This window comes from Podarcis filfolensis (genome assembly GCF_964270895.1).
Source record: "Podarcis filfolensis genome assembly, chromosome: 16".
Taxonomy (NCBI): Eukaryota; Metazoa; Chordata; class Lepidosauria; order Squamata; family Lacertidae; genus Podarcis; species Podarcis filfolensis.
In genome coordinates this window covers 12,649,834-12,677,375 of record NC_139620.1, presented here as the reverse complement: position 1 = coordinate 12,677,375, position 27,542 = coordinate 12,649,834, and the positions used below count along the sequence as shown (strand labels likewise).

General features: G+C 47.8%; 1 protein-coding gene across 3 annotated transcripts; it reads right to left on the bottom strand.

The window, feature by feature from the left end:
* Window positions 1–1,383: 1,383 nt before the first annotated feature.
* ATL3 (atlastin GTPase 3) lies at window positions 1,384–26,906 on the bottom strand. Of its 3 annotated transcripts, none has more exons than XM_083591797.1 (13): window positions 26,789–26,906; window positions 17,794–18,011; window positions 16,783–16,926; window positions 15,738–15,842; window positions 14,594–14,644; window positions 13,827–13,883; window positions 11,859–11,951; window positions 11,399–11,537; window positions 9,350–9,477; window positions 8,030–8,086; window positions 6,858–6,929; window positions 5,756–6,187; window positions 1,384–4,534 (listed from the first exon to the last, which is right to left on the bottom strand). In XM_083591797.1, exons 1-13 carry the CDS (start codon window positions 26,889–26,891, stop codon window positions 4,424–4,426), a joined length of 1,710 nt encoding a protein of 569 aa, XP_083447923.1. In that variant the 5' UTR covers window positions 26,892–26,906; the 3' UTR covers window positions 1,384–4,423. The 3 variants fall into 3 exon arrangements, with proteins under 3 accessions (XP_083447923.1, XP_083447922.1, XP_083447921.1); XM_083591796.1 differs by lacking the exon at window positions 26,789–26,906 and adding an exon at window positions 25,313–25,499; XM_083591795.1 differs by lacking the exon at window positions 26,789–26,906 and adding an exon at window positions 19,976–20,601.
* Window positions 26,907–27,542: the final 636 nt, after the last annotated feature.

The window sequence follows — 27,542 nt, the reverse complement described above, 5'->3', positions numbered from 1 at the left end:
TGGGGTTGCGGCACTCATCTCGCTTTATTGGCCGAGGGAGCCGGCGTACAGCTTCCGGGTCATGTGGCCAGCATGACTAAGCCGCTTCTGGCAAACCAGAGCAGCGCACAGAAACACCGTTTACCTTCCCGCCGGAGCAGTACCTATTTATCTACTTGCACTTTGGCATGCTTTCGAACTCCTAGGTGGGCAGGAGCAGGGACTGAGCAACGGGAGCTCACCCCGTCGCAGGGATTTGAACCGCCGACCTTCTGATCAGCAAGTCCTAGGCTCTGTGGTTTAACCCACAGCGCCACCCTGTACAACACCCAAATTTGGCACCCCTCCGCCTCTTGTGTCCCATTCTAAATGATAGCTGCAGCATCCCCACCAATGCACCCGAGGCTCTGCACCCAGTACAACCAAACCGGTCACTCTCCCCTAAATCCAGCTCTTGATGAAGCAATGCCTTGTTGCTTCATTGTGCAATGGCAATGATGTTCTCACCCGGGGCACTATTTGCCTTTCTTCTGCGTGACACTTGGATCTTGGCAGCTGCCTTGACTTCATATGCTTGAACTATGTTATTGAGCTGCAACTCCCATCAACCCTATCAAGCAAATAATAATAAAGGCCCCACTTTTGTGGAAGATGCTGCTGTTTTGGCTACGTAAGTTGTGGCACAGAGAGAACTGAACAGGAATTAAAATGCAAAATGATGTGTTACTCCTGGAGCCCAGCGCAGAGCACCCGATTTGCATGCAGAAGGTCCCAGGTTCAGTTCCTAAGAGGATGAGGCCACAAGTGATAGAAGAGGCCATTCTCTGCTGAAGTCAAAGTCAGCCAATCCTGGGGAGGCTGGGCAAACGGCCTCACCCGACACAACGCAGCTGCCAATGTATTTATATGTATATTTAAAGAGGGCCTCTGGAAGGACATACACTGCAAACTGGGTGTAGAAAAAAAGAGCAAACCCAGATTTGGGAATTCTTGATGCTGCAGAGTTGCTGTAGCTTAGCAAGTGTGAATCTGGTTCAAACCATGAATGATCAGTGGGAGGGTATATTGTGGCCCATGCAAGAGTAGGTAGACTGCATGCTTCTGGAGATAGAAAGCATGGGCATGTTTCCTGGGTGACTATGCAGACTGACCAGAGAATGTGCATATTGCCCAGAGAATGTTCAAATGCACTCAAGATGTGCACATTCCCCAAGGTTTGATGGAGATTATGCACAATTCCCTCCCCACGGACAGATTATGTACACTGTCCATGAGGCCTGGTGAATGTGCATAATGGCCAGTTGTTATGCACATCATCCATTCAACTCACAATGTGTGTGTGTGTGTGTGTGTGTGTGTGTACACATGGGGAGGGAGGAACAAACACAAATCAAAACAACACAGTTTCAGTATCTTGGTCTTTATTTTTGCAGTTGCAAAGTGGAATGCAATTCTTTTTTGCGCTTTATAAATATGATTTGGCATCTACATTCCCTCCCCCACAGTGCTGGTCCCCGGCTGAAAGTTCTAATACAATGACTAACAAGCTCACAGAGGGAGTTCTTAAGACGAGGAGGCAAGGAAATGCTCTCAACAAGAGAAAGGAATGATCACGCAACCTGGCTGTATGAGCACATAACATGGGCAGTTATCAACAGAATGATTTCTTGGGGCAGGGGAGCAGCAGGTCCCCGATTTGAACACTCCCCCTCCCTTCTGTGTAGAACCTGTGTGTTCCAAAGGGAGCCGAAAAGAGCTTCCTTTCCGAACCAATCTGAGCTGCAAGCCAATTTCAACTGGTACGCGGCAACACAGAGAGGGGCACCCCCTTGCTATACGATACATCCAATACAGAGGGGGAAAGAGTGTGCGAGGAGGGAGATTTAAATGCAGGCTGACACTACTCATTGCCTGGTTGCAGAAAGCGGACAACAGGAGTTGCACCGTCTTGTTCTGTGCTGCTGGCGTAACCCTTCAAAAAGACACAGGTGCAAACAGGTTGCCCACACCCCATTTCTTCAAAAGGTTACAGCGATGAGGCCAAGAACGACTCACGCATCCCTTCCCCGCAACCAGGTTATCGTGCAAATGTGCCCCTATACGCAAGTGAGAAAGAGTTAAGTTACCCGTCGACGAGCAATAGAACAAGTGGAATGTTACAGCCACCTGGAACTCTAGCTAAAGTCGCCCAGATGACTTCACTGCCATCACAGCCTTGGGAAAATGTTTCAGCTCCCGCCCCATGTGTGCACGCATACACACGCTGTAAACCGTTAACACAAAACATGTGCCGTTGGGAAAGGGGCACCGTGAAAAGCTGTCCCACAGGTGTGGGGGAACCCTTGTTGCTGAACTACAGCTCCCATCAGCCCCCGCAAGCATGGTCAATAGCCAGGGATGATGGGAGCGCCAAAGTTCCCTCACACCTGGTTCACCAAAAACACAAGCAAGCTATGGAATGCAAAGCTCAGTGGGACCACGCAAGGGAGGCCACCCCAACAAGCAGAGCAGAAATGAATATTAAGCCGTGTGGTGCCAGTTTCTCCCTCCGCAATGCAGTGGGCCTAGAAGCCGTCAGTGTCTTGTGCTTTTTGATCAGGATATTATTCCAGCTGCAAAGGGGAAAGGGGACAGCAAAGCAGCAAAAGGCAAGGCCAAGAAGGGAGCCCCCACCCCTGGCCTTATAAAGCTATTAAAACCTGCGCGGAAAGGAGGAAACCAGGAATGTGAGAAGAGGCGGGAGTAACTAAGAGCCTTGAGCAGAATAATTTTTGTGTGTGTGTGTGGCACAGGAATAAGGGAGAGACGTTGGAACCGAAACAAGAACCAGACCCTCTGACCTGACATTTCTGGCATCCAAGCAGACTTGAACTTTCTAACGGTCACATGGTGGGGCAGGCGTTGTTTGTGGGGAGAGAAGGCTAGTGGGGTTAAGGGCTTTGTTTTGAGCATTATGCAGAATGGGAGTCTGCTTCCTCTTCCCCCCACCCACCCTCAAATAAGACTTTAAGACTGTGAGCTCACTTGGCCAATCCTCCTTTCCCTAGTCCAGGCGATGGATCTCCTAGGCCTGCTCCCAGCCTTCTTGGAATAAATTTCACCTGACTCACAGGTCAATATCCAGAGCAGACTTGCACAATCTGTGTCCAACCAAGCCTGACCCAGCCCACAGACTGGACACACACACTTTTTTTTCGAAGTGCCAAACAGGCAACCTGCCCCCCACCCAATAAGAGGCTGTCACACATGGCTATTTGGCTTGATGGGTCACAGGTTGCTGATCTAGGCACATTCCCAGATCGCTGCCGAGAGCAAGTGCAGCCAACAGGGTACAGATATCACAGAAGTACAACCAGCATCAGCCCAAGGCAGCAAGAAAAATGGCCAGGGATTATGGGAGTTGTAGTCCATCAACATCTGGCAGGCACCATTGGTGGCTATCCCCAGCTTCTACGGTACACAGAGAGTTGCAGCCTACTATTCCCACTCAAGAGTAGACCTACTGAAATAAATGAGTTAGTCATGTCTTGCGGGTCTATCCTGCGTAGGACTAGCATTGGATGCAACCCTCTGAACAGAGGATTCAGCATTGCCACGGGTATTCGGCTGTGCACACAGCTGATTTGTTCCCACAGAGATGCCTGCCTGGAGCCTGGCACAGGGACACACTCGGTCCCCCAGCCCTCACAACGCATCACGGCTGCGCGAGAGCGAAAGCAGGATCAGAACTGGGGGCAAAAGGACAGAGACCACAGTCTCAGCGCCTGCAGGATGCTAAATACATCAGTTCTTCCCTGAAAAAAGCCTACGGATACTGTTTTCTAAGGCAACAGCAGGACTAAGTGAGGGGTCCCTTCGCTGCCACAGGCACAAGGGTGCTTGTTCAGCGTCACAAAGGCACAAGTTGCTTCGGATTGGCCCTGGCACAGGCCACAAAATCCGCATCTTCCACTTTGGGGCAAAGGATGCCCAAAGGAGAAGCCCCGCCAGCAAGATGGCTGCAATGAGCTGAAGCACTGGAGGTTTCGCTGCCGGTAGTGGTGCAGGTGGTTCTTTTGGGGAGGGAGATAACCGCTGCCTCCCATCCCCAAGAAGAATATGCAGAAAGAGATAAGAAGCGGGTAGTGGAAGGAACAAGATCAGCACCTGACGTTTGGGGGGGTGTTTCCCCCCCCAAAGCTCCCAGGCAAGGCACAAACTGGTACAGAACGTTAAAGCTGATTTTTCTTTTAAAGTGCACAAAAATTAAAAGGGAGGGGAGCAAGGGAAGCAGTTCCTTTTTTAAAAAAGAAAGAAATATTAAATGTGAAGGGAGCAAATAATATCCGGAACCAGAGGCTGAGTTGCTCTCTAGAAGCCCTGCAAGCGATTCCCGGGTTTGTAGGCTGCAGCGAGACGGTCGCTTTGGCCACGAGTTTGTAGCTTTCTCTTTCCTGCTAAGACCTCACTTGCTTTTCTTATCCTCGGGTCTCGGCCTAGACGACGGAGGCCTGGAGGACGACGACGAGCTGCTTGTTTCCGCAACCTGAGTGGAACTGCTTGTACGGTTGGTGGCCTGGGGAGAGGGGAGAATGGTTAGGTCATACGATCATGGGGTCCAACCCCCTTCAATGCAGGAATAACATTCAAAACATTGAATCGTCAAAAGACGTAACAGGTGGCATTCAGTCACACAAATGCCTTCTGAGGAACTGAGATTCCTGCTCCTCCCTCCCCCATTTTTTTCTTTTCATATTTATTTGAGGCCAGGTGCTGCAAAAAACAGAATTGAGAGCAAGATCCCACTTTTGAACAGGTCTCCTCTTCCCCACCTCCCATCAGACGGCAAAGAAATGAACTATTCAACTTTTAGAAGACACCTGAAGGCAGCCCCATATGGGGAAGTTTTTAATATTTGATGCTTTATTGTGTTTTTAATATTTTGTTGAGAGCTGCCCAGTGGCTGCGGCAACCCAGTCCGATGGGCGGTATATAAATAATATTATTCTGTTAGTAACATAAGAACAGTCCTGCTGCATCAGGCCACTGCCCTATCCAGTCCACCATCCTGTTCGCACAGTGGCCATCCAGATACCTCTGGGAAGTTCACAAGCAGGAGACAGATCTAACATTCCTCTCCCCGCCTATGTTTTCCAGCAACTGGGCGTAATGTGGGTTGTTGGTGCCCAGAAAGCGAAAGGTGGCCGCACAAGCCCAAGCCCTCATCGCCGACTGAGCTGCCGCGGTCTGAGGCAGCTATGAGTGAGGCAAAGCGAGGGGAGGGAGAAAGAGACTTGAAGCCACCTCGTGAGGAGGAGAGACCTGAGGGCTGTGGCATCCTGTTCGCAAAGGAGGAGGCAGCTGCCAGAGCCTCTTGCCTCGGTAGGTAGCAGCGGCAGCACCCTTCCCCCTTCCTCGCCCTCAGCCAGCCTAGGGTTGGGGCACGCAAGGGCCTCCCTTTACCAGCCGCAAGGAGGAGGTGCCGCTGCCCCAGCCCCAAAGGCCCAGCCTCAGTGAATGAGGGAGCCTGTCATGGGGGGTGCCTGGTTGCACCCCCTCACACCCTTTCCAAAATCTGCGCCCGGGACCACGACCCCCCAGCCCTCCCCAGGCTACGCCTCTGATCCAGAGACATATTGCCTCTGCCATCGCACCGTTTCATTACGGTGGGTGTTTCTGTTGGTCCCTGCATGCCATGCGATACAGAATACTACATATGGAAGCGCAGGTCCATGTGGGGCTATTTCCTAGGGCTTCCACAGTTAATCCACCTGGTGCTTTGTAGGCCGCCACTCACCCTTTCCAGCAGGAACTCGGCCGTAGTGTCGATGATGACGCCCAGCTCGCGGTACTGGCCTGAGTAGCGGATGTAGCCCCAGGCCAGGAGGCAGAGGAGGAGGATCCCTACGAGAAAGGTGCAGAGCTGGGCAACAAAGCCGAGGCCGATGTAGTCTGAGAAGTTGGAGCCTATGTAGAGGGAGATGATGAGGCTGAAGATGGCGGCAGGCGTCCGGAACGTGTTGAAGATGTTCTTGCTCTGGTTGTGCTTGCAGAGGTCCTCGTAGATGCTGTTCATCTCCCTCACCAGCTCCTCCTCGTAGCGCTGGCTGAACTCCTTGCCCCCCATCTTTTTGATGGTCTGGAAGTGCTTCAAGGCCATGGCACTCTGCACGCGGTGCTTCTCCTCCAGGAGATCTGGCGCGACGTACGGCTTGTCGCCGCCACACAGCTGGGGGGCAGGACAGGGGATACAGGTGTTAACACTGCCAACCTTCCAAAGCAGGCTAAGAACAACGCTGGCTAGTGCTCACTGGGTGGAAGGCAAGGAGACTGACAGTAGGCGGCGCCAGAGCCAACGGCAGCCAGCACCAACTCACTCTAGCATCTCGCCATCCTGTTTGCTGCTGAATTCTGCAAGGGCATCACTGAACTAAGGAGGAGAAAACTTAACAGGAGCTGCCACATCCTGGACTGGTTGCAAGTAGGAAGGAAGGCAAGGTGGGCGTTGGCTGAATGTGGACTAAAATAGATGGGGCAGTGCCCTATTCACCCTAATAGACCAACCTCCACTGGCTATAAGCATCCTTTTTAACTCAGTCCTAGGAAGCTGCCCCATCAGAGGTCAGACTATAGCTTGGAACTGGTGAGATAAGGGAGTTCCATTTGTGGAGAGAGTGTCATTGTGCCCCACCTTGGGGAGGAAATATCAGACGTGAATGCCACTACCTTATAACTTGATGGGCTGTCTTGGTTGCATTTCTGTTCTTTGGGCCTGCTGGTCTCAACTGTTTCAATTCAGAGCGGTGTTTAAAGAGGAGCTTCTCTAACTGTTCTGGGTCATCACTTTAAAATGTGAATTTCTTGCCATTTTATTGCCCCAGCCCCAACTCCGTTCTCACCTTCTCCATATTGGTGTAATACATGTCCTTGGCTGAAGCAACAGCAGCCAGATTGTTGGCTTCGGCAGTAGCCTGAGAGCAAAGATCGTAAAATGAGCACAGGGATGTAATCAGTTCCACCATCTGTGCCCCCCTCCACCCCCACCCCCAGCAAGGCATATTTCCCACTTCTGCAATCTTATGCCCTCCCCCCAAACTGGGGTACATGATCAGCAAACATGCCTTTGCAATCATAAGGACCAGAAACTCCATTGCTTAAAAAAAAGAAAGGAAGGAAGGGTGGGTGAAGAAAAGCTGACTTGTTTGCAGGTAAGTGAGTTCTACGTCCCAGACTGCAAACACTTAACCAGCATCAGCCAGTGTTAGAAACTCAAGATATATAAGCTGGATGCCAAATGGCTCCTTAAACCAAGGTTGCAGTTGCCAAAACAGAATTTTAGTTACCAGTTGAGGGCCAAACAGTTTTTAAGTCATATTTTTCAATACAAGTTTTGGGCTCCTGAAATTCGTTCTGGTGGTGCAGAAAAAAATACAATGGATAGAATTCTACAAGATGTGTTGTCAGTGTGTGAAAACAGGCAAGACCCAAGGATCCCCAGGCATGCGCCTCCTAGTGCCTCGGCATCTTTAATTTGGTCACAAGTGACTGATAGCTGGGTGCAAAACGCGTCTGACAAATTTCAAACACTGGCATCAGCAAGTGCTGTGGGACAGTCAATCTAGCACCCATCACAAACAGGGAGGGGCTTAAGACCGCAGGGGGCGTGCGGCGTGGAGGGAGGCAGTGGAGAGTATGGCACCTGAGCTCCACGCAAAACCTCTGAGCAAGTTTCTCCCCTTGGCATGCTTTGTGTAGCTGCCTTCTACCCAGCTTGCCCCTCTGGATCTATCTAGCCCTGAAATAACATAGGAAACTTTGGATCCATTTAGATTGCTAATGCCTAGCAGTGGCTCTCCAGGGTTCCAAAGAGGAGGCGTTATTCCCAGCTCTACCCGGAGACGCTGGGAATCGAACCTGGGACCTTCTGCATGCTGAGCATGTGCTCTCCCAGTGAACCAGGGCCTTCCTCTTAAAAAGGAAGCAATGTGCCCTTCTTCCCACAGATGCAATGGTCCACCTAGCTCAGCAGTGTCTATACTGACTGTATCTTGCTACCCCAGGCAAAGCTCACCAGCAACATGGACTTGGGATGAGGCAGGTCTTCCCCCTGGTAGATCTTGATATAAGCCTAGAGGGAGGAAAGGTCAACAGTGTTCAGCTACAGTCATTTGCCAGTAACAAGAATACCAACACCAATTAGTTAACAAACAAACTGAGATCCAAAAGAACAGACTGAATCTTGAAGCTGGAATTACAGGAGGCTGCTAAGGAGTCATGGGAGGATGTTGGAATACCCAGTGCCAGTGAAACTGCTATCAAACAGAGAAGGAGTGGTGTTTAATCTGTCTGAGTCACATAAACAGAGGATATTTCCAAATGGAGCAGTTAATAGTGAATTCTAGCTTTGTGGCTGGGACTATATTTCTCTCCTCCTTCAAATGGCCAGATCCTCTGTTTGGATGGTTAAGAACAGGTAGACAATCTTCTGACCAAAGGCACTGAGAAAAAGAAACCTATCAGACTTAGCGGATACATTTGCGATACAACCTCTGAAAAGTTATTATAGCTGGGACTGGCAAACTTATTTTGTTCTTCCACTGGAATGTCTAGTAACAATTCAATACAGTAACTTAAGAATAAAACAAGAGAGTCTTAGGTGGTAAAAGTACTAGCTGCCAGAAACAAGCGACACCTACAACAAAATGTTGCATTGTGGAGTGATCCTGCTCAGCGATCTAGCCAGTCGTGCCCTCTCCCAGGATACTCCATTCCATTTCCCCTCTGGCTTTCTATTTCTTTCCATTAACAGGCAGTCAACATTCTATGCCCCAGGAGCACGCTCAGTCCTCACATCCAACTGCGGAGCCAGAGCATAGCCATCACGGCTAGTAGCCATCGCTAGTCCTTTCTCTTCATGAATTTGTCTCATCCTCTTTTGAAGTCGTCCAAGTTGGTGGCCATCACTGCCTCCTGTGGCAGGGAGTTCCACAGTTTAACTACGCACTGTATGAAGAAGTCCTTTCATTTACCTGTCCTGAATTACCATTAATATTCAGCTTCACTGGATGCTCACGAGTTCTAGCGTTTAAATGTGCCATGCATCATTTTACAAACTTCAGTCATGTTACCTCTCACCTGCCTTTGCTCTAAACTAAAAAGTCCCAAACGCAGGAACCTTTCCTCATAAGGGAGTTGTTTCATTCTGGCTGCCCTTTTCTGAACCTTTTCCAACTCCTCTTTGAGGTGAGGCGACCAGAACCGTATACAGAATTCCAAATGCAGCCGCACCACAGAGTTGGCTGGAGCTGATGGGGTCCCACGACATCCCAAGGCACAAGAGATCCCCACCCCCTGCCTTAAAGGGGGGGAAAGAAAAAGAAACGAAGCATACCCTGAAGTACTCCAGCAAGCCCCGGCAGGTCACTTTGGAACCATTGATCTCCTTCTCCAAGAGCTGGCTGGGATCCAGCACAAACGGAATGAGCTTCTGCAGCTGTTCTTTAAACTCATCTGCAATGTCTGCCGGAAAAGAGATAGACAGGGGGTAGGAGAAAATCGAAGGAAACTGCTCTCATTGGCGGATAGCTGGAATTCTGCGGTTCCACATAAAAAACACACCAAATACAGCAATAGGTACACAAAAGGCAGCTGAGGAAATCAACTTTCTTTTTTTTAAAAAAAAGATTGAGAATTCTAGTCCTCATGATGGCAAAGCTATTCTTTTTCTCTCGACCTCCCAATAATTTCTATTGGTTTTCATGTAAATATTACTGTACAGTGGTACCTCGGGTTAAGTACTTAATTCGTTCCGGAGGTCTGTTCTTAACCTGAAACTGTTCTTAACCTGAAGCACCACTTTAGCTAATGGGGCCTCCTGCTGCTGCCGTGCCGCCGGAGCACGATTTCTGTTCTCATCCTGAAGCAAAGTTCTTAACCCGAGGTACTATTTCTGGGTTAGCGGAGTCTGTAACCTGAAGCGTATGTAACCCGAGGTACCACTGTATTTTAATATTTGGTTGGAAGCCGCCCAGAGTGGCTGGGGAAGCCCAGCCAGATGGGCGGGGTATAAATAATAATAATAATAATAATAATAATAATAATAATAATAATTATTATTATTATTATTATTATTATTATTATTATTATTATTATTATACCAGAGCTACATATAACTACAGTAACTTGTCCAGTGGCACACATATACAGCACACATTACACAATCAATATGTTTATTTATGCATCATCAGTTCAAGTATCCTCTCCACAGAGATTCTGATGGCAAAGCTATTCTTGAAAATTTGTGTTCAAAGCCAGGGAAGCAGCTGAATTGGAAAGCAATACAGTTCCTTGACCTTCCCAATCACAATTATGTCAGATAAATATACTGGGTTTTTTAATACAAAAACAAAGTACATGACACAAAAAGATCAATATGATAAAAACCTAAAATGACAACCAATTGCAGGAAAAATTGAGCTATTTAAAAATGAAGCAGAATAATCAAATGAGAATCCTCCAAAAACCCAGTTAAACAAAATCAAGCACATTTCTCTCAGGAGGTTGTCTAAATACAGACCAGGAGACTTTTTCTCCCAGGAACCCCCTGTGGCTTATCTCAGATAAGTGGAAGTACCTGAACCTTGAAAGCAGAACCTCCGAGACATTCATATGGGCAAAAACAATTCTGGAGATATTCTGGTCCTAAACGCTTTAGGGCTTTTAAAGGTCAAAGCATGTGTCTTGAACTGAGCCCCAAAGCAAACTAGTGGAAGTCAAAACAATTATGGAAAGTGAGGAAGTGTGCAAAATCAGTTATGCAAATTTGAGAGAGCAAGTCAATTGGCATACAGGCCACAGAATTTCAATAGCCTTGTTGGAAAGTTACATATATATATAAAATATTCCCCTCCACAAAAGCACATACAGTGGTACCTTGGGTTAAGTACTTAATTCGTTCCGGAGGTCCATTCTTAACCTGAAATTGTTCTTAACCTGAAGCAACACGTTAGCTAATGGGGCCTCCCGCTGCCGCCGCACCGCTGCTGCGCGATTTCTGTTCTCATCCTGAAGCAAAGTTCTTAACCCGAGGTACTATTTCTGGGTTAGCGGAGTCTGTAACCTGAGGTGTATGTAACCTGAGGTACCACTGTACAAGCACTCCCTTGGGTACCTCTAAAACATTGCATCACACCAAACCATGGTTAAGGAAGCTTAGCCATTGGTTTGTGGGACAACATAAGGGCTAGTCCCACCGAACCATGGTTTGGTGGTACGTGAACAGATCCTTCAGATCCCTCGGGCTCGTGCACAACAATGCCCGCCCACCAGATCACAGTTTTGCCTTTTCACCTGCTGCTTCCACGCCCTGCAAACCGGGAACAAAGCAGAGTTTCTAATCCTGGCTTGCTGAGTTTGCCATTGGACAACATGGGGCCCATACCTTTCAGACGCCCATCAAAATTCGGACTGGTGGCCACTTTGAGGCCTGGATGGGGCAGGAGGAAACAGTTGACGTTGGTGAAGCAGGAGTGGATGTGTTTCCGGACATGCTGGATCTCCTCGTGCTGGTGAGATTTCACCTGATGGTGGGAAGGACCATAAGTCATCTCACACTTTACTTTTTTTTAAACGCCGAGAGAATACACACAAAAAAATTTCAAGTTAAGAACGATGTTAATTTCCAAATTGGAGGAAATATAAATGGACAAAGTTAAAGAGAAGGGTGCTTGCATGCTGCAACGTGGTAGTATCCTTGAGTTTGTCAACTTTCATTTAAAATAAAAACCCAGCGAAGGTTCTAGTCCTGTAGTTACTTTTCCTAATAATTCCATGCCATGACGACCTCCTCTCCGCCAGGTCTCCACCAAGGGGTTCAATTGCTTTTGGGTTTGTTTGTTTACCTGCAAGCGCTTGTCCAAGAAACGCATGCCACCTTCCAGGCCGTAGTGGTACTCATATGGGAAGCTCCAGTCACGGACCAGGAACATCAGGGTCTGCATGGGGCGAGAGAGGCGGGAGGACTGAGAAAGGCCCTCAAAAACAGATCTTCTGAGTAAGTTTGGCTCAGTTCTAGAAGACAGAGAGGCGGGTGTGGCTGGGAGAGCCCCTTGAGAACCTAACCCAGTAAACCAGGGATGGGGACACTGTCCATCTATAGTCCAGCATCCTGCTTCATGCAAAGAACAGCCAGATGCCCCAGTGAGAAGCTCATGAAGAGGACATGAGAGAAATAGACCTCCCTCCATGGGAGCAAGCTCTGCTTCCCCTGAATGAAATGGGAAGCCCCCCCCCCCCAGACTGGCAGGGGTTTTATTTTGGGGAAGGATGTACAGTACAATGGTACCTCAGGTTAAGAACTGAATTCATTCTGGAGGTCCATTCTTAACCTGAAACTGTTCTTAACCTGAGGTACCACTTTAGCTAATGGGGCCTCCCGCTGCCGCCGCACAATTTCTGTTCTCCTCCTGAAGCAAAGTTCTTAACCCGAGGTACTATTTCTGGGCTAGCGGAGTCTGTAACCTGAAGCGTCTCTAACCCAAGGTACCACTGTATTCTGCAACATATAATTGACGCAATAATAGTGCTTTCATGATGGGTTTTATACTGGGCCATCCACACATTGTTCCATTTTAACAGATGTGCGGCGAGGCTTCCCCAGTGTTACCGCTGTCTAGAGGGAGGCACTCTTTGCACATAACCACCCCGACACCATCAGAAGCAAAAAAACCATCACGAATGTGCCATAGAAAGGATGTGATGCCTGAAGAGGTCATGTGACATTATCTTTAGTGAGCATTCCTTCTGATTTGTTTAGGGGGGTTGGCAGTTAAACAACAAGGAGCATTCATCCTGGTTTGGCTGTCTACGAGCCTTGCAGTGCAATGAAGGTGGGTAAAAAACAACAACCACCACCCACCCTGGGACATTTGCAGTATGAAAAGTTACAGGGAAGTAATAGGACAGGCAACAATGGGAAATGAAGCAATACGTCCACCTAGAATTTTTTGCAAACACAAAGGATTGAAAGCAGGACCACATCTAACTGCCCCCATCATGAACACAACCGATCATGAATGCACCATAAAAAGGATGTTTGGAGGGGACCGGAAATATGTCAGGCGAGTGAGAATAACTCAACTCTAAATACAGTGCTACCTCGGGTTAAGTACTTAATTCGTTCCGGAGGTCCGTTCTTAACCTGAAACTGTTCTTAACCTGAAGCACCACTTTAGCTAATAGGGCCTCCTGCTGCTGCCGCGCTGCCGGAGCATGATTTCTGTTCTCATCCTGAAGCAAAGTTCTTAACCCGAGGTACTATTTCTGGGTTAGTGGAGTCTGTAACCTGAAGCGTATGTAACCTGAAGCGCATGTAACCTGAGGTACCACTGTATTCCATTTGAAAATGATCGAAGGGGAGAGAAAATGCCCGTGAAACCCTAATGGGTGTGGTATAAACAGAAAATCTAATTTCACCGCTCAGTTCAGTTCTACAAAACCGATCCACCTCTCATTGCACTCCACTGTTCCTTGCAAGCAGCTCAGAGCATTGTCCTTTCCCCAACCCACGCCCTGAAAAAAAAAAATCCTCAGAACACCCTGTGAGGAAGGTTAGGCTGAAGGACTGTGAGTGCTCCAAGGTTGCCCAATAAGCTTTGTCATTGAGCAGGGATTTGAAAAAACCACCCCTCTGCCCATTTCTCCCCACTGACCCTTGAAATCTGCATCATGCTTCTGTACAGTGGAGTAACAAATCTGCAGACTGTGCAAATCTGGGGTGTGCATGGACTGCGGGAAGTGAGGGCCCACTGGCCAAGACTGTATGTGTGTCTCCCACCTCCTGGCCCAGCCCCATCTGTTCAGATGCATACCTGGAATGGTTTGAGGAAGCTCTCGTCCATGGCCAGGCGTCCATACTCTGTAAAGAGCTACAAAAGGAAATCAAAAACATGCTGAATTTTGTTTAAAGATCTAAAGCAGCGGTTCTCAAAAAAAAATTTTTACCCAGGCCACACTCTCAGAAAAAGAAATTGCTTGCACCACACTTCTCTACTGATAAGAAATGCATTGGAAAACAAAAAGAAACAACACCAATATCACTCGATGCTCCTGCTCTCATTTTGAAAATATATCCATATTCTGCAAATAAATAAAAATTATTTTGATACAGGACTATCCTATACTGGGACTATACCATACTACACTACACTGAAATCTTTAAGTGTTTCTTTGATGGTCCTTCAACCTTCCTGCCACACTTGCCATTCTCTCCTGCCACACTCGCTTTGAGAACCCCTGATAAGGGAATGGCAGCAACAGGTGTGCCCCTGACTCCGGGTCTCTCACGGCTTGAGCTCAGAAAGTATAAAGAACACAGAAAGAGCTCTGCTGGATCAGACCAGCATCCTGTTCTCACAGTGGCCAACCAGATTATCATCACAGTAACCTGCAAGCAGAACTAGAGCTTGTTCTACTTGGAAACCACTTAGAAGCTTATCCTGGCATCAAGCAGTAAGTATAAATAAATAGGAATTATAGCACCCACCACCACCACAACAACTGTATCCCCTTTTGTGTTCTGCACAGCACCATGAACATTGCAAGGGGAAATGTGTTTCTTGTTTTTCTTATCACCTACCTGTAGCTGCTGCAGATCATCTTCCTGGATGTTCTGAGACAAGTTGTAGATCTAAAAAGGGGGAAAGGGACAGCTGCAGTGGTGAAAAAAATCCAGAAGAGCAGCTGCCTTCGCCTGTTGCAACAAAGACTCTTATGGCTCATTAAAGATTGCCTTAACCGATTTAATCTGGCAGAAGGTCCCAGCCTCAATCCCTGGCATCTCCAGGGAGGGCTGGAAGAGACCCCGGCTGAAACTCAGGACAGCTGCTTCTCGGTCAGTGGAGGCAACAGTCAGCCAATGGCCTCACTCAGCATAAGGCAGCTCCCTACATTCCTAGATACTTTCACTTAGACTAGCCCAGGGCTTCCCAAACTTGGGTCTCCAGCCATTTTTGAACTACAGCTCCTATCATCCCTGACCGCTAGTCCTGGTACCTAGGGATGATGGGTGTTGTAGTCTAAAAATAGCTGAAGACCCAAGTTTGGGAAACCTTGGACCAGGCTTTCTTCAGGGCCCAGGGATGAATAGGGAAACAACAGGACAAAATTCCACCGAGTTTTTAGATCTTGTTCTGTTTTGCCAGCTTTCACTTTCTGGGATGGGATTTAAATATACATAATTAAATATAGCGCTCTCAGGTCTCCAAAAGGCTCCCAAGCTCAGACTTCTAATTGGATGGGTGAATATACAGTGGTACCTCTCGTTATGAACTTAATTCGTTCCGAAGGTCCGTTCTTAACCTGAAACTGTTCTTAACTAGAGGTGTGCTTTCACTAATGGGGCCTCTTGCTGCCACTGCGCCGCTGGCACACGATTTCAGTTCTCATCCTGGCGCAAAGTTCTCAACTCGAGGTAACTCTTCCAGGTTAGCGGAGTTTGTAACCTGAAGCGTTTGTAACCTGAGGTGTTTGTAACTCGATGTACCACTGTATATATTTACTTACACACACACGCTTACACACACACACACACTTCCAAGGCCAGGAGAGGCCTAGCGACACAGACTGCCTTCCCAGAAACAACCCAGCTTTGGCTTTCCTGTCTTGATTGTAGCCGCCTTCCCCTCCAATCAATGAGGAGGCGTGAGTCCCATCACATGCCCATGGTGAAAGCCCTTGCCACACCTTATTCAAACGACAACCAAAAAACAGGGGGCACTCACCTGAACAGAACTCGTCATGGTGCTGAGAGCAAAGATGGTGGCGCAGTCCTTGACTGTTGACTGGCTGTCAAAAGCTCCCTGGGTGTCCATCAGCACGACCGCCACCTGGAAGCACAGGTGAGAGCATCAGGCTCAAGAGATGCTCCAGTGCTCCCTGCACCCCACCCCACCCCGTTTTCCACTCTCCCCACCCCCTGGCATTCTGTGCTCTCTGAACATACTCAGTCATTGCTGGATTATTATTTTTTTAAGGGTGGGGGTGGCTGGGGAAGCAATGTGTCCTGGGGAAGAGTCCAGATGACCTGACAGCAAGGACCAGAGGGTGTCATGAAAAAGGCACAGAGGCTGCAGGGGTACCAGATGGGGAGCTGGGTCTGGGCTCAGAGCTGGCTGTGGAAGTTAGGGAGAGCATGGGGTCTGAAGTGATGGGACAAGAGCTCCCAGAGACACTTCCCAGACCATTAGGGCCTTTAAGGCACTGCTCAGGCTGCACAGAAAAAGCATTTTTGTTCCTGAAATTCTGATTGTGGAGCTAAAATATAACTGATAGAATTCTACAGGATGGGGTATTATTGTGTGAAAACAGTCTGGCTAATTTCTAAAACTGCTATAAGGAAAGAGCCTGGACCCTCGCAGACACCTTCTCCTGAGCCAGAAAAAAAGCCAGACATTTCCCACTGCACATCAGCAGTCCTGCCGTGTCAGAAGTGCACCAGGAGAGAGGAGATGGCATGGAGGAGCACCCATCTTCAGACAACAGGGTTGGCCCTTTAAGGTTCTGAGGTTCTCCCAAGGGGTGGAGCTTGGAGGAGGCAGTCTGCAGGAGGACCTTTGCTGGAGAAAGTTGCTCACTTGGAGCTGTCCATGGTGCAGAAACCTTTGACCAGCCATGCCTCTTTCACCATGGGCAACAGACCAGAACACAGCAGAGGACCACATTTGACCCTCAGTCTTGAGGTTTCCTACTGTGGCCATGGAGGGGTGAAGAAATGTTTTCGCTTTCCGTTTTAATCAAATTCCAACTCCTTCTCAACTGCCCCCATACCTTCTTTCCACTTGGTTTCTCCACAATGAAAACTTCACTCCAGATTTGGATGCCTGTGGTGTCCGGGTCAGATCCACCGCGCCAGGAAAAGCCTGTCAGGGGTTCATCCTTGTCACCCAGCCAATTGGTGCTGCCCCCTTCTTTCTGTGGAACAACAGGGAAACAGCACAAATAAGGAAACTGTAGTACAACAAGAATGAGCCATCAGGCTCCCACGTGTCCCCTGTAAGAGAATAACAGCTCCTGCTTTCAGTTTTGACAAAGGCTTCCAGTCATATTACAAACCTGCAGAACTGCAGTTGATTCTATCTCTAGCTAAATAAAACAAACCAGAACCAAAACATGGTCTCATATGATGCAAAAAAGCCCAAACGAAACCTGATTGCATGGTTCCACCGAAAGTTTGGGGACTGAAGATGAACAGAATGTAGGCTCTTTGCAAATAGGAGCCTTGTGTCCATTTTGTTTTACTTATGAAAATTCTCTCTTAAGCTCCAGGTGCATTGTTTTAAATAATGCTTATTTTTTATTTATAAAAAATATTTATATATTGCTATTCATTTTTTTAAAAAAATCAAGGCAATGTACAACAATTGTACATAAAACCACACAATAAAAATCATATCAAAAGTCAAAATCAGAAATCAGCTATGTATTGCAGAAAGATGCATTCTTAATTGCCTGCATAAGCCTGAGGTATTAGGAAAGTTTTCAGCAGGCATTTAAAAGTTGGCACAGAAGGCACCTGCTGAATCTCTGCTGGCAGAGTATTCCACAGGATTGAGCTGGTGACACTAAAGGCTTGATTCCTTGTTAAATGACCCTCATCAATTTGGAGAACAGTCAACAACACTCCTGTAAATGATCTCGAGGACTGAGATGGGCTGTAAGGGTTCATTCAGGTGTTCCCTGAGGTACACTGGCCCTAGGTCGTTCTGGGCTTTGTAAATTAATAAAGGACCTTTAACAATAGCGGCAGACAATGAACCAGTGAACAGGGGGATGGCTCACCTGTGTGTACATATAACGCAGCAGAAAGTCCAAGAGGAAGGATTTGCCTTTGCGGAAGGCACCGGCCACGGACACCACCACCACATCGAGGTCCCGGATAGAATCAGCCAAGAGGACACGGCTCAGCGCCTTCTCATCCAGCTCAAAGGAGTGTTGGTCTTTGTGCACCAGCACAATCTGCACTGGGCCAGGCTTTGTTCCCCCCATGGCATCCCCAGCTGTACAAAGGAGAGAAAGGGGGCTGGGTGTCAATACACAACAACAACAACAGCCAGGCTAGCAAGGCCTGCCCACCCCATACATTTAAAGCATGTTTATAGTACTTGAACAGTCATGGCTTCCCCCAAAGAATCCTAGGAACTATAGTTTATCCCTCATCGAACTACAATTCCCAGCACACCGTTCCCAAGATTCCATGTGCTTTAATTGTACGGTATGGTATAAACCAGGGGTCAGCAACCTTTTTCAGTCCACCTTCCCTCAGACCATGTGGTGGGCCGGACTATATTTTTTTTTTGGGGGGGGGATGAACGGATTCCTATGCCCCATAAATAACCCAGAGATGCATTTTAAATAAAAGGACACATTCTACTCATGTAAAAATACACTGATTCCCAGACTGTCTGCGGGCCTGATTGAGAAGGCGATTGGGCCGCATCCGGCCCACAGGCCTTAGGTTGCCTACCCCTGGTATAAACACACAACTCTTTGGATATGCTAAGATTAGCATGTCAGCAGTTTCTAGTGCTTTTTTACCTTTGCATGTAAATAAGGTAAAATGATTTGTGCTGTTGAATTGTCATGTCTCAGGACATTAACAGGTATTTCAGCCATAACAGCTTCCAAGGAAAGCTTTGATTGGATATAGCATTTAAACCACATAAAGTGCACATTGATTCCCCCACCCACAATAATCTAGTTATTTGAGTTCAAGTAATTTTTGTCACGGGGGAAAAAGATAATGAGAATCACGCAGGAGTAAAATTAACCAAGCATACTCTTTTCAGTTTTGTTAAGCTGAAGATCAGATCTAACATATTTGGCTGAGGTTGGATGGCCATCTGTACTAGATGCTTCAGTTGAGATTCCTGCGTTCCAGGGGGTTGGACTAGATGACCCTTGGGTCCCTTCCAGCTTTACAATTCTATGATTCTATGACCTCAATCAGTCTAGGGCAGGGGTGAAAAACCCGTGGCCCTCCAGATGTTGGTGGACTCCAATTGGCCTGGGCGATGTATCAATACATTGTCCAGGACCAGTTTGAGGGCCAGATCACAACAGCGTTTGGACTCAGAGGTATATTACAAGTGGGGCTTGTCAGCCGGCTGGCGTCTTAACTTTCTTCTCTGGCCAAGCAGGCAGACCGCCTCCTTTCTTCCTTCACTGGGCACTGGCAGTGGAGGGCATGGTGGTAGCAGCTTCACCCTGGTGCCTCGCAGGGCCGGTGGATGATGCTCCATCATTTTCAAGATCGTGATGTATCACTTTATTGCGATGTTTAGCTGGTGATACATCACGAAAACCTGATATCGCCTAGCCCTAGACTCCAACTCCCATGAGCCCTAGCAAGCATAGCCAATGGTCAGGGATGATGGGAGCTGTAGTCCATCAACAAGTGGCAGGAGCCACATAAGTTTCTCACTCCAGTCCTGGATCGATTGAGATTCAAACACACACACACACACACACACACACACACAGAGAGAGAGAGAGAGAGAGAGAGAGAGAGAGAGAGAAATATAACCTCACAGAGTTGTTGTGGAGATAAAATGGGGGAAAGAACCATCTAGGCCACCGAGAGAGAGAGAGAGAGAGAGAGAGAGAGAGAGAGAGAGAAAGAAAAAGAAAGAGAAAGAAAGAAAGAACCAACCTCACACAGTTGTTGGGAAGATAAAATGGGGAGAAGAACCATCTAGGCCACCTTGAGCTCCTCACAGGAAAGGTAGGATTTAAATGTCAAAATACATGTAATATATGCACAGATACAGAGAGAGATACACCCATGTGTACATGTGTTTGTGTTTCTACCTTGGTATTAAGTGGCACAGATGGAATATTCTTGCCAGGACTACTGAAATTCTGGCACGCTAGAAACCCCACATGCATACACACCGGATGCCCCACAGATCGACCTGTGCATTATTAGCGCAGCAAACAGGAGCCCCACTCGTTGACTTCTCACCATCCATGTGCATGGAGCCGAACCGATCCAGGAGAGGCACTTCCTGAGGCGAGGGTTCACACCTCCATGGCTCTTGGCGGCCGGGACCACTCACTGCCCCGCGAGGCCGGGTCAGAGGAGCCCACCTGTGCGGGCAGACTCTGCGAGATATTATGGGCCGCCTGGGGGTGGCATCCAGCAAACTGGGGCAGCTCCTCGAGGGCCGCGGCTTCTGTTGCAAGCCTGGCTTCTTCTTCTTCTTCTGGGCTTTCATGAGCTTTCAAACCAACGAGGGCAAGAGGAGGCTAAAAGGAAGAAGGGCTTCTAGAGGACAAAACCCATCCTCTCTGGCCCAAGGAGATCATAACAATCCGGTCTCCACGGCAACAAAGGGCTCACTAGGCCGAGTTCCAAGGAGGAACCATTATTTCACTCAGGTTTCTATCCTTTCTAACCCTCCTTTTCCCCTCCTCAGGAGAGGGCCAGAAAGAGGGGTCTGGAGGGCCACATGGGCAACTCAACCTGAGGTTCCCCCTCAATGAAATGCTTTTGCTACGCGAAAAGAACCCTTTTTCTTTCTCCCCTGAACTCAGCAGTTTGCAAGCTGTCGAGTTAGGACCACACCAGCCTCCTCTCTGATCTTCTTATCTGCCTGGTTGAAAAATAGGCCAATTAAATTAACATCACCTTTAAAACCTCTGTTTTCCTGCCCAAGTAATTCAATAGGCCACCTGCTCTTAGCACGGCAAGAGCACAGGCTAGGAGGAAATTAAACACAAGGGAACTTTTATTTTTGATTTATTTGCAAATAAAAAATAAAAAATATTTCTACCCAGCCAACATTAAGGAAAAAATATTACGGCAGCAAACAGCATTGAGGTAAATAAAATGGCATTCATAAAGCAAATAAAAAAGACATCACCAGTCAGTATTTTGGCTTAGAGAATCATGGAATTGTAGAGCAGGAAGGGGCCCCAAGGGGCTTCTATTCCACCCCCCAGCTATGCTGGAATTACAGCTCAAGAATCCCTGACAGGTGGCCATCCAACCTCTCTTTAAAAACCTCCAATGAAGGAGGGTCCACTACCTTCCAAGAGACTTGGTTCCACTGTCAAACAGCTCTTGTTGTCAGAGCGTTCTTGCTAATGTTGAGTTAGAATCTCCTTTCTTGCAATTTGAATCTATTGGTTTGGGTCCTACACTCCAAAACAGCAGAAAACATGCTTGCTCCATCATCCATGTGGCAGCTTTTCAGGTATCTTATCACCTCTTGGTCTTCTCATGCAGCATGGAGTGGTTCTGTAAGTTCCCTTGATCTGGATCCTATACCTTTCTTGATGCAGCCTAGAATTGCATTAGCTTACTTTGCTGCTGCATCACACTGCTGACTCATGCTAAGCTTGTGGTCTACCCTAGATGCTTTTCACATGTATTGCTGGCAAGCCAGGTGTCCCCCATCCTATATTTGTGCATCTGATTATCGCTGCCTAAATGCAGAGCTTTACATTTGTCCCTTTTGAAATTCATTTGGTTAATTTTGGCCCAGTTCTCCAAACTGTTAAAGCCATCCTGATTCCATCTTCTGAGGTTAATTTGTTATAATGTTTATGTTAGTTTTAAGAAAACACTTTTGGCATCTTTTGAAAAATCGATGAATATATGTAATTAATAATAACAATAATACAACTATTGTTCCACACACACACACACACACACACACACCTGCTTATTAAGCTCATTTCCAGATCTAAGCTGCCAACCCCAGATAATCAGAAGCAGTATAATGCAGAATTTGTTGTTAGGCCTTCCCTGTGGGCTGCTGCTGCCTAGAGCATCTGTGTGCAAGGACTGGCGCTGTTGCAGCTGCTAGCAGGTAAGAAAGATTGCTCAAGAACAGCAGAAATAAAGCTAATATTGTGTAGTAGTTACGAGAACATCAGACAAGAACTGGGGGGACCCAAGTTCAAATCCGCACCCTTAGACTTTATTCATTGCAACATTTCAGGTTATGGGTCCAAACATATTGGCTGCGTCTGCTTGACAATTTTCAGGGGAGCTAGGGAACAGGGGGAAGAATCCAGTTAAAATGTCTCCTGCAAAGATTGCTGCTGCTAAAATACCTTCGTCAGAGATGCCCTAAGCTACTTCTGGCAAGCCGCAAGTTCGGAAGAGGGTTTTCCACACTCTTCTGAAACATAAAACTTCCGTGAAAGGAAAAAGGCAACACTGAACACACCCAGTGGGGGGGGGGTTAATACAATTCACTCACATACCATGAGCTCTGCCAGCTAGCCGCTGCCTGCAGTGAGTCAGAAACCTCAACCGCTCCCTTGAAATCTCGCCTGTTTTGCATTTAGCAGACGTTGACACTTGTCTGGAAGGGAAGCCTCTCCACCATCTCCTCTGCTCCATGAAGCAGAGGCCTACGCAAGTGCTATCTCTACACAACCCATCGCATCTTCTGTGGTCTCCCAGCACCTCAATAAAGCAGAACCCCTGTTTCTGCAAACTCAGCTCATAAGAAAAGCATTAAGGCAACAACCATTTCACTTGCCTCCCCGCTCCCCAAGTCACAACTGGCATTTACAGATATGCTGCCTCTAAACAGGGAGGTTCCATTTAGCCATCACAGGCAATAGCCCTCAATAAACCTCTCCTCCTCTATGGAAGGACCACAGCTCAGTGGTACAGCATCTCCTTTGCATGCAGAAAGTGCCAGGTTCAAACCCAGGTAGCTGTGGGAATGTCCTTGCCCTACCTGAAACCCTGGGGAGTTGTTGCCAGTCAGTGTAGACAATACTGAGCTACAGGGACAAATAGCCTGGCTCAGGATATGGCAGCTTCCCATGTTCCACGTCGTTGTGCAAACCCCTGTTTTGATATCATCGGAGCTCACAGAACCACCAGCTAGCTACGCCTCGTGGCAACAAACGCCTTAATTCAATTACTGTCATTGCTCATTAAATGATATTGTGCCTTCCAGTGGCATAACAGCACCCAAGGCAACTTGGAACTGGTGAAAGAGCTTCAGAAGCATTCAGGCTGGACCAAAACAAAGTCCTATGTGGCAAGCAGATGCTTCTCAGAAACCCACAAGCGAGAAAGCAACTCTCCCCAATCTTAGCAACCAGTATTCGATGGCATCGTGCCTCTGATCCTGGTAGCAGTGTACATCCATAATTGGTCTTATGCTTAAAACAACAGGAGGTAGCGATGGTCAGCAGCTTAGAGGGCTTTAAAAGGGGATTGTTCAAATTCATGGAGGAGAGGAGGACCACATGGGTCATCTGCTCCAGCCCTTTTGAATGCAGGAATCTTTTTGCCCAACTTGGGGCTTGAACCCATGATTAAGAGTCTCATGCTCTTCTAACTGAGCTATCCCAGCAGTATTGATGGCTAACACCCACAAAGGCTATGTTCTATGCCTCTGAATGCCTGTTGTTGGGAACTGCAGGCAGGCAGAGAGTGGCTGCACTCATGTCCTGCTTGTGAGCATCTCACAGGCATCTGGTCTGATCCAGCAGGCTCTTCTTATGCCCTTATAACACATAAAAATATAGAAAGCCAATACAACTGCATAATAAACATTGTGAGTGAGCATAACCAAATATTTTAAAAGGTGCACTGGACGCTATCTTACGCCAAGTCAGACCATTGGTCCATCTAGCTCAGGACTGTCTGCACAGGCCAGCAGCAGCTCTCCTGGGTTTCAGGCAGGGGTCTCTCCCAGCTCTACCTAGAGATGCCACTGGAGACTGATCCTAAGGAGTTCTGCATGGAAAATGTGTGTTCTGCCACCGAGCTGCAGCCCTTCCACTGAGGCTCGTTGAAATAAAAGTTTTAAACTGGAGCTGAAACGCCATCAGGGAAGGAGCTCAGCAAATGTCCAGTTCCAGCTTTCGGGGCATCACTGTGGGGAAAGCCCTCTCCCACTTACCCACCAACCAAACTTCCGTCCATGGCAGTGGGAGGCAGAGAAGATCCTCCCCATGTGGACCTGCATGAATGGAAAGGCTTACGCAAGATAATGCAACCCTTCCAGTATCTGAAGCAGTTTAAGACTCGTGCTTTGTGCGTGAAGAAGTTGCCATTGCAGAAACCTTCTTCAGGAGTCTGGTGAAAGGTAAAATTGCCACACCACCTGGATCGCTGATCTCGCCCAACATGGTAGCAGCGTGAGCAGTGAACAATTGAGAAATATGCTGAAATACTGGTCCGGGAATTTGCCTGCCAAATACTGTCAAACCTGGAAGAGGGGCTTGTCCAAGCACAACATCCCTGCATTGCATGCATGTTTGAGGCGGATGCTAAACACGGGTGATTTAATGAAGGAAGACAAGGAAATAGCATTGAAAATAAGATCCTCCTTTCCATACTCCATCTCGGTTGAGCTTCCACAGAAGAAATCCTGCTCACACTTTTCTTAGAAGTGAGCCCGACTGAAAACAGTGGTGCCTAACTTCAGAAACACGTGTGGTTGAAAGTTCAAAATAGAGAATTGTGCAAGGCTCACTACCTTCAGGTTGTGCACAGAGGGACAAGAGAGGAAGAATTGTGTCTAGACGCTGCATTCTTATGAAGGTACTTCTATACGTGTTATACCAACCCTACAGGAGCAACCCAAACTACCCCCTTCCAATGGGGTGTTTGCATTCTCCCCATATTAACCTCAATCCATGGGGCAGTGTGGCTCTCTAGATTTTGTTGTACTACAACTCCCATCATCCTTGACTGTTGACCATGCTGCCTGGGGCTGACATGAGTCCAACAACAACAGGAACCACAGAATTGTAGAGTTGCAAGGGACCGTGAGAGTCATCTAGCCCAACCCCCTGCAATGCAGGAATCGCCCGACATGGGACTCGAACCCACGTCCCTGAGATTAAGAGTCGCATGCTCTACCAAACAAGCTACCATGCCCCAGTCCCCCAACTCGGCCTCCAGAGGCATTCTGGCTCTACCACGGAGTTTGCATCTAGTACTACAATTCCCATTATCCATGAGTATTTATCACGGATGGAAGTTGCAGTCCGATGCATCTTGAGAGCATCAGGTTGGGGAAGGAAAGTAAGTTTCCACTTTCCCTGGAAAGGGAGGGGGGGCTCCATGCATTTCCTCCACAAATGGTCCCGGTCACTATATGGGGCTCTTTGCAATCTGCTCCAGAGGCACCTCATCCCTATAGGGGACCCAGGCTCCCCTGCCCCATCTTTGGGGGGGGTGTTCATACAGTTTCTCCACAGAGGCCTTATTTTCCATGGGGAGGGGGATATATTCCTATCTCTCCCCATAGAGGATATTAAACCCCCCCAAAAAAGTTGGTTGATCCAAATTCGATTAAGAAAAGAGGGCCCTTACCGCCCGCCGCCAGCTTGACACCGTTCGCAGCTACCGCCGCCGAAGGAATGACACGGAGCCGCCTCCTTCCCGCCCTCCTTCCCGCCCCATCTCGGAGCAGGCAAGAGGCGGGGTCGCCGCAGGCATGAAGCGGAGAAAGGAGGAGGGCAAGGAGCCTTGGGGAAGGGTGCATGCTGGGAATTGGAGTCCGAGCAGCTGCCGTCTCTCGCCCACGGAACTGGGTAAGGGGAGTCCAAGAGAACTACAACTCCCAAGAGACCAAGGGGTGGAGAATCAAGAAAGGACGCGCTCTCTCGCTTTCTCCCCAAGGGAGGATCTTGGGAGAAGCAGACGGAAGAGGTCGGGCTTCTTTCAGAGTCGCCAGGGAGGAGCTTTGGAAGCGCGTGCTGGGGAAGCATCCTGTTTTTGAGGATACAGTACCTTTAAATCTTTAATTAAAAACATTTTAAAAAAAAAGCAGGCCGCTTCTGCGCAGATTTGCAGAAAAAGATGCTAACTTATATGCAACTTTATAAATAATGATTTGTAAATAGAAATCATCAGGACATAGGCAGAAGCTGCTGGATCAGGCCAATGGCCCATCTAGGACAGCATCCTGTTCTCATAGTGGCCAACCTGTGGGAAGCCCGCAAGCAGGATTCCAGCACAAGAGCACTGCACCAGCAAATTGTAGAGGCAGAACATAGCCGTCCAGGCTAGTGGGTATCGATAACCTTATCCCCCATGAATTTGTCTAAACCTCTTGAAGCCATCTAGGTTCATGGCATCAATGCCTCCTGTGGAAGTGAGTTCCATAGTTTTTTAAACTATGCATTGCTTGAAGAAGTCATTTCTTTTATATGTCCTGAATCTTCCAAATGTCAGTTTCATTGGATTTCCCAGAGTTCTAGTGTTATGAGGGAGAAAAAACTTTTTCCTGTCCACTTTCTCCACTCCATGGGCATAGGCAGGGGGGCAGCTGTCCCCCTCATCACGTAAATAAATAGAAAAACTTAGCTAACTGGCCGGTGACTTCACAAATAGCTCGGTTCTGCCCCCCCCCCAACATAAATTCTCGTTACGCCCATCCTCCACACTATGCTTAATGTAATAAATTTATATCTTGTAACCTCTTACTCACTTTTTCTCTAAACTAAAAAGTCTCAAACATTGCAACCTCTCTTTGTCCACTCTATCCTTTTTGAGATGAGGTGACCAGAACCACATGCGATGTACTATTTTTATTTTTATTAACGTATATCTCCACTTTCCTCCAAATAGCTGAAGGTTACATGCATGCTTCTTCCCTCTTCCCATTTTATCCCCACAACAACCTGTGAGGTAAGTTAGGCTAACAAACATTGCAATGGTCGGAGGATCTGGTGATCTGTGTGTGTGGTGTCCAGGAGATAGATAAATTACAGTACATTAAATAACAGCAATAATAAAACAGGAGTTACAGGTCTGTCATGTGTCATTATCACAGTACAGTCAAACCTCGGTTCTCACACCGCTCCGTTGCCAAACGTTTTGGCTCCCAAACGTCAAAAACCCAGAAGTAAATGCTCTGGCTTTTGAACAATCCTCGGAAGACGAACATCCGATGCAGCTTCTGCTGTGCAAAAACCTAGCTGTCGGCCAATCGGAAGCCGCGTCTCAGAACTTGAACATTTTGGAACTCGAATGTCCTTCTGGAACAGATTACGTTCGAGTTCCAATGTTTGACTGTACAGTCATACCTCGGGTTAAAGTTGCTTCAGGCTGAGCATTTTCGGGTTGCGTTCCATGGCGACCCGGAAGTAACAGAACACGTTACTTCTGGGTTTCACCGCTCGCACATGCACAGATGCTTAAAATGACATCATGCGCAGAAGCAGCGAATTGCGACCCACGCATGCGCAGATGCGGGTTGCGTTCTGCTCAGGATGCAACCAGGCTCCGGAACTGATCCCGTTCGCATCCAGAGGTACCACTGTATATGAATGGAAAGATGTGGTAAGCATTGAAATCAGCTAAACAGTACATAAAACAACATAGCTGTTCAACTTTCAAGGCTGTTTCTGCTCACCCCTCTTATAGTTCTGTATCTTTAAACCAGACTGGGGAGCTCTGTTTTGGCAGCAGTACACACCTGCAGGCCTCTGCCACCAACCCAGATCTCCCCCAACCTCACTGCTGCTGCCTCTGCCCCCTCCCCATGAGCCAATGCCTGAGCCCTTCAAATCAGGGACTGTCATCTGTACAATAACAT

What these genes read in the sequence shown, in the direction of transcription:
- ATL3 (XM_083591795.1), bottom strand. Translation starts at nt 20,228, where the DNA reads ATGAAAGCCCAGAAGAAGAAGAAGAAGCCAGGCTTGCAACAGAAGCCG. An exon ending in GCTTCCTCAAACCATTCCAG is followed by an intron (nt 11,952 to 13,826) that starts GTATGCATCTGA and finishes CGCCCCATGCAG; the next exon opens with ACCCTGATGTTCCTGGTCCG. An exon ending in ATCCCAAGTCCATGTTGCTG is followed by an intron (nt 6,930 to 8,029) that starts GTGAGCTTTGCC and finishes CTTTGCTCTCAG; the next exon opens with GCTACTGCCGAAGCCAACAA.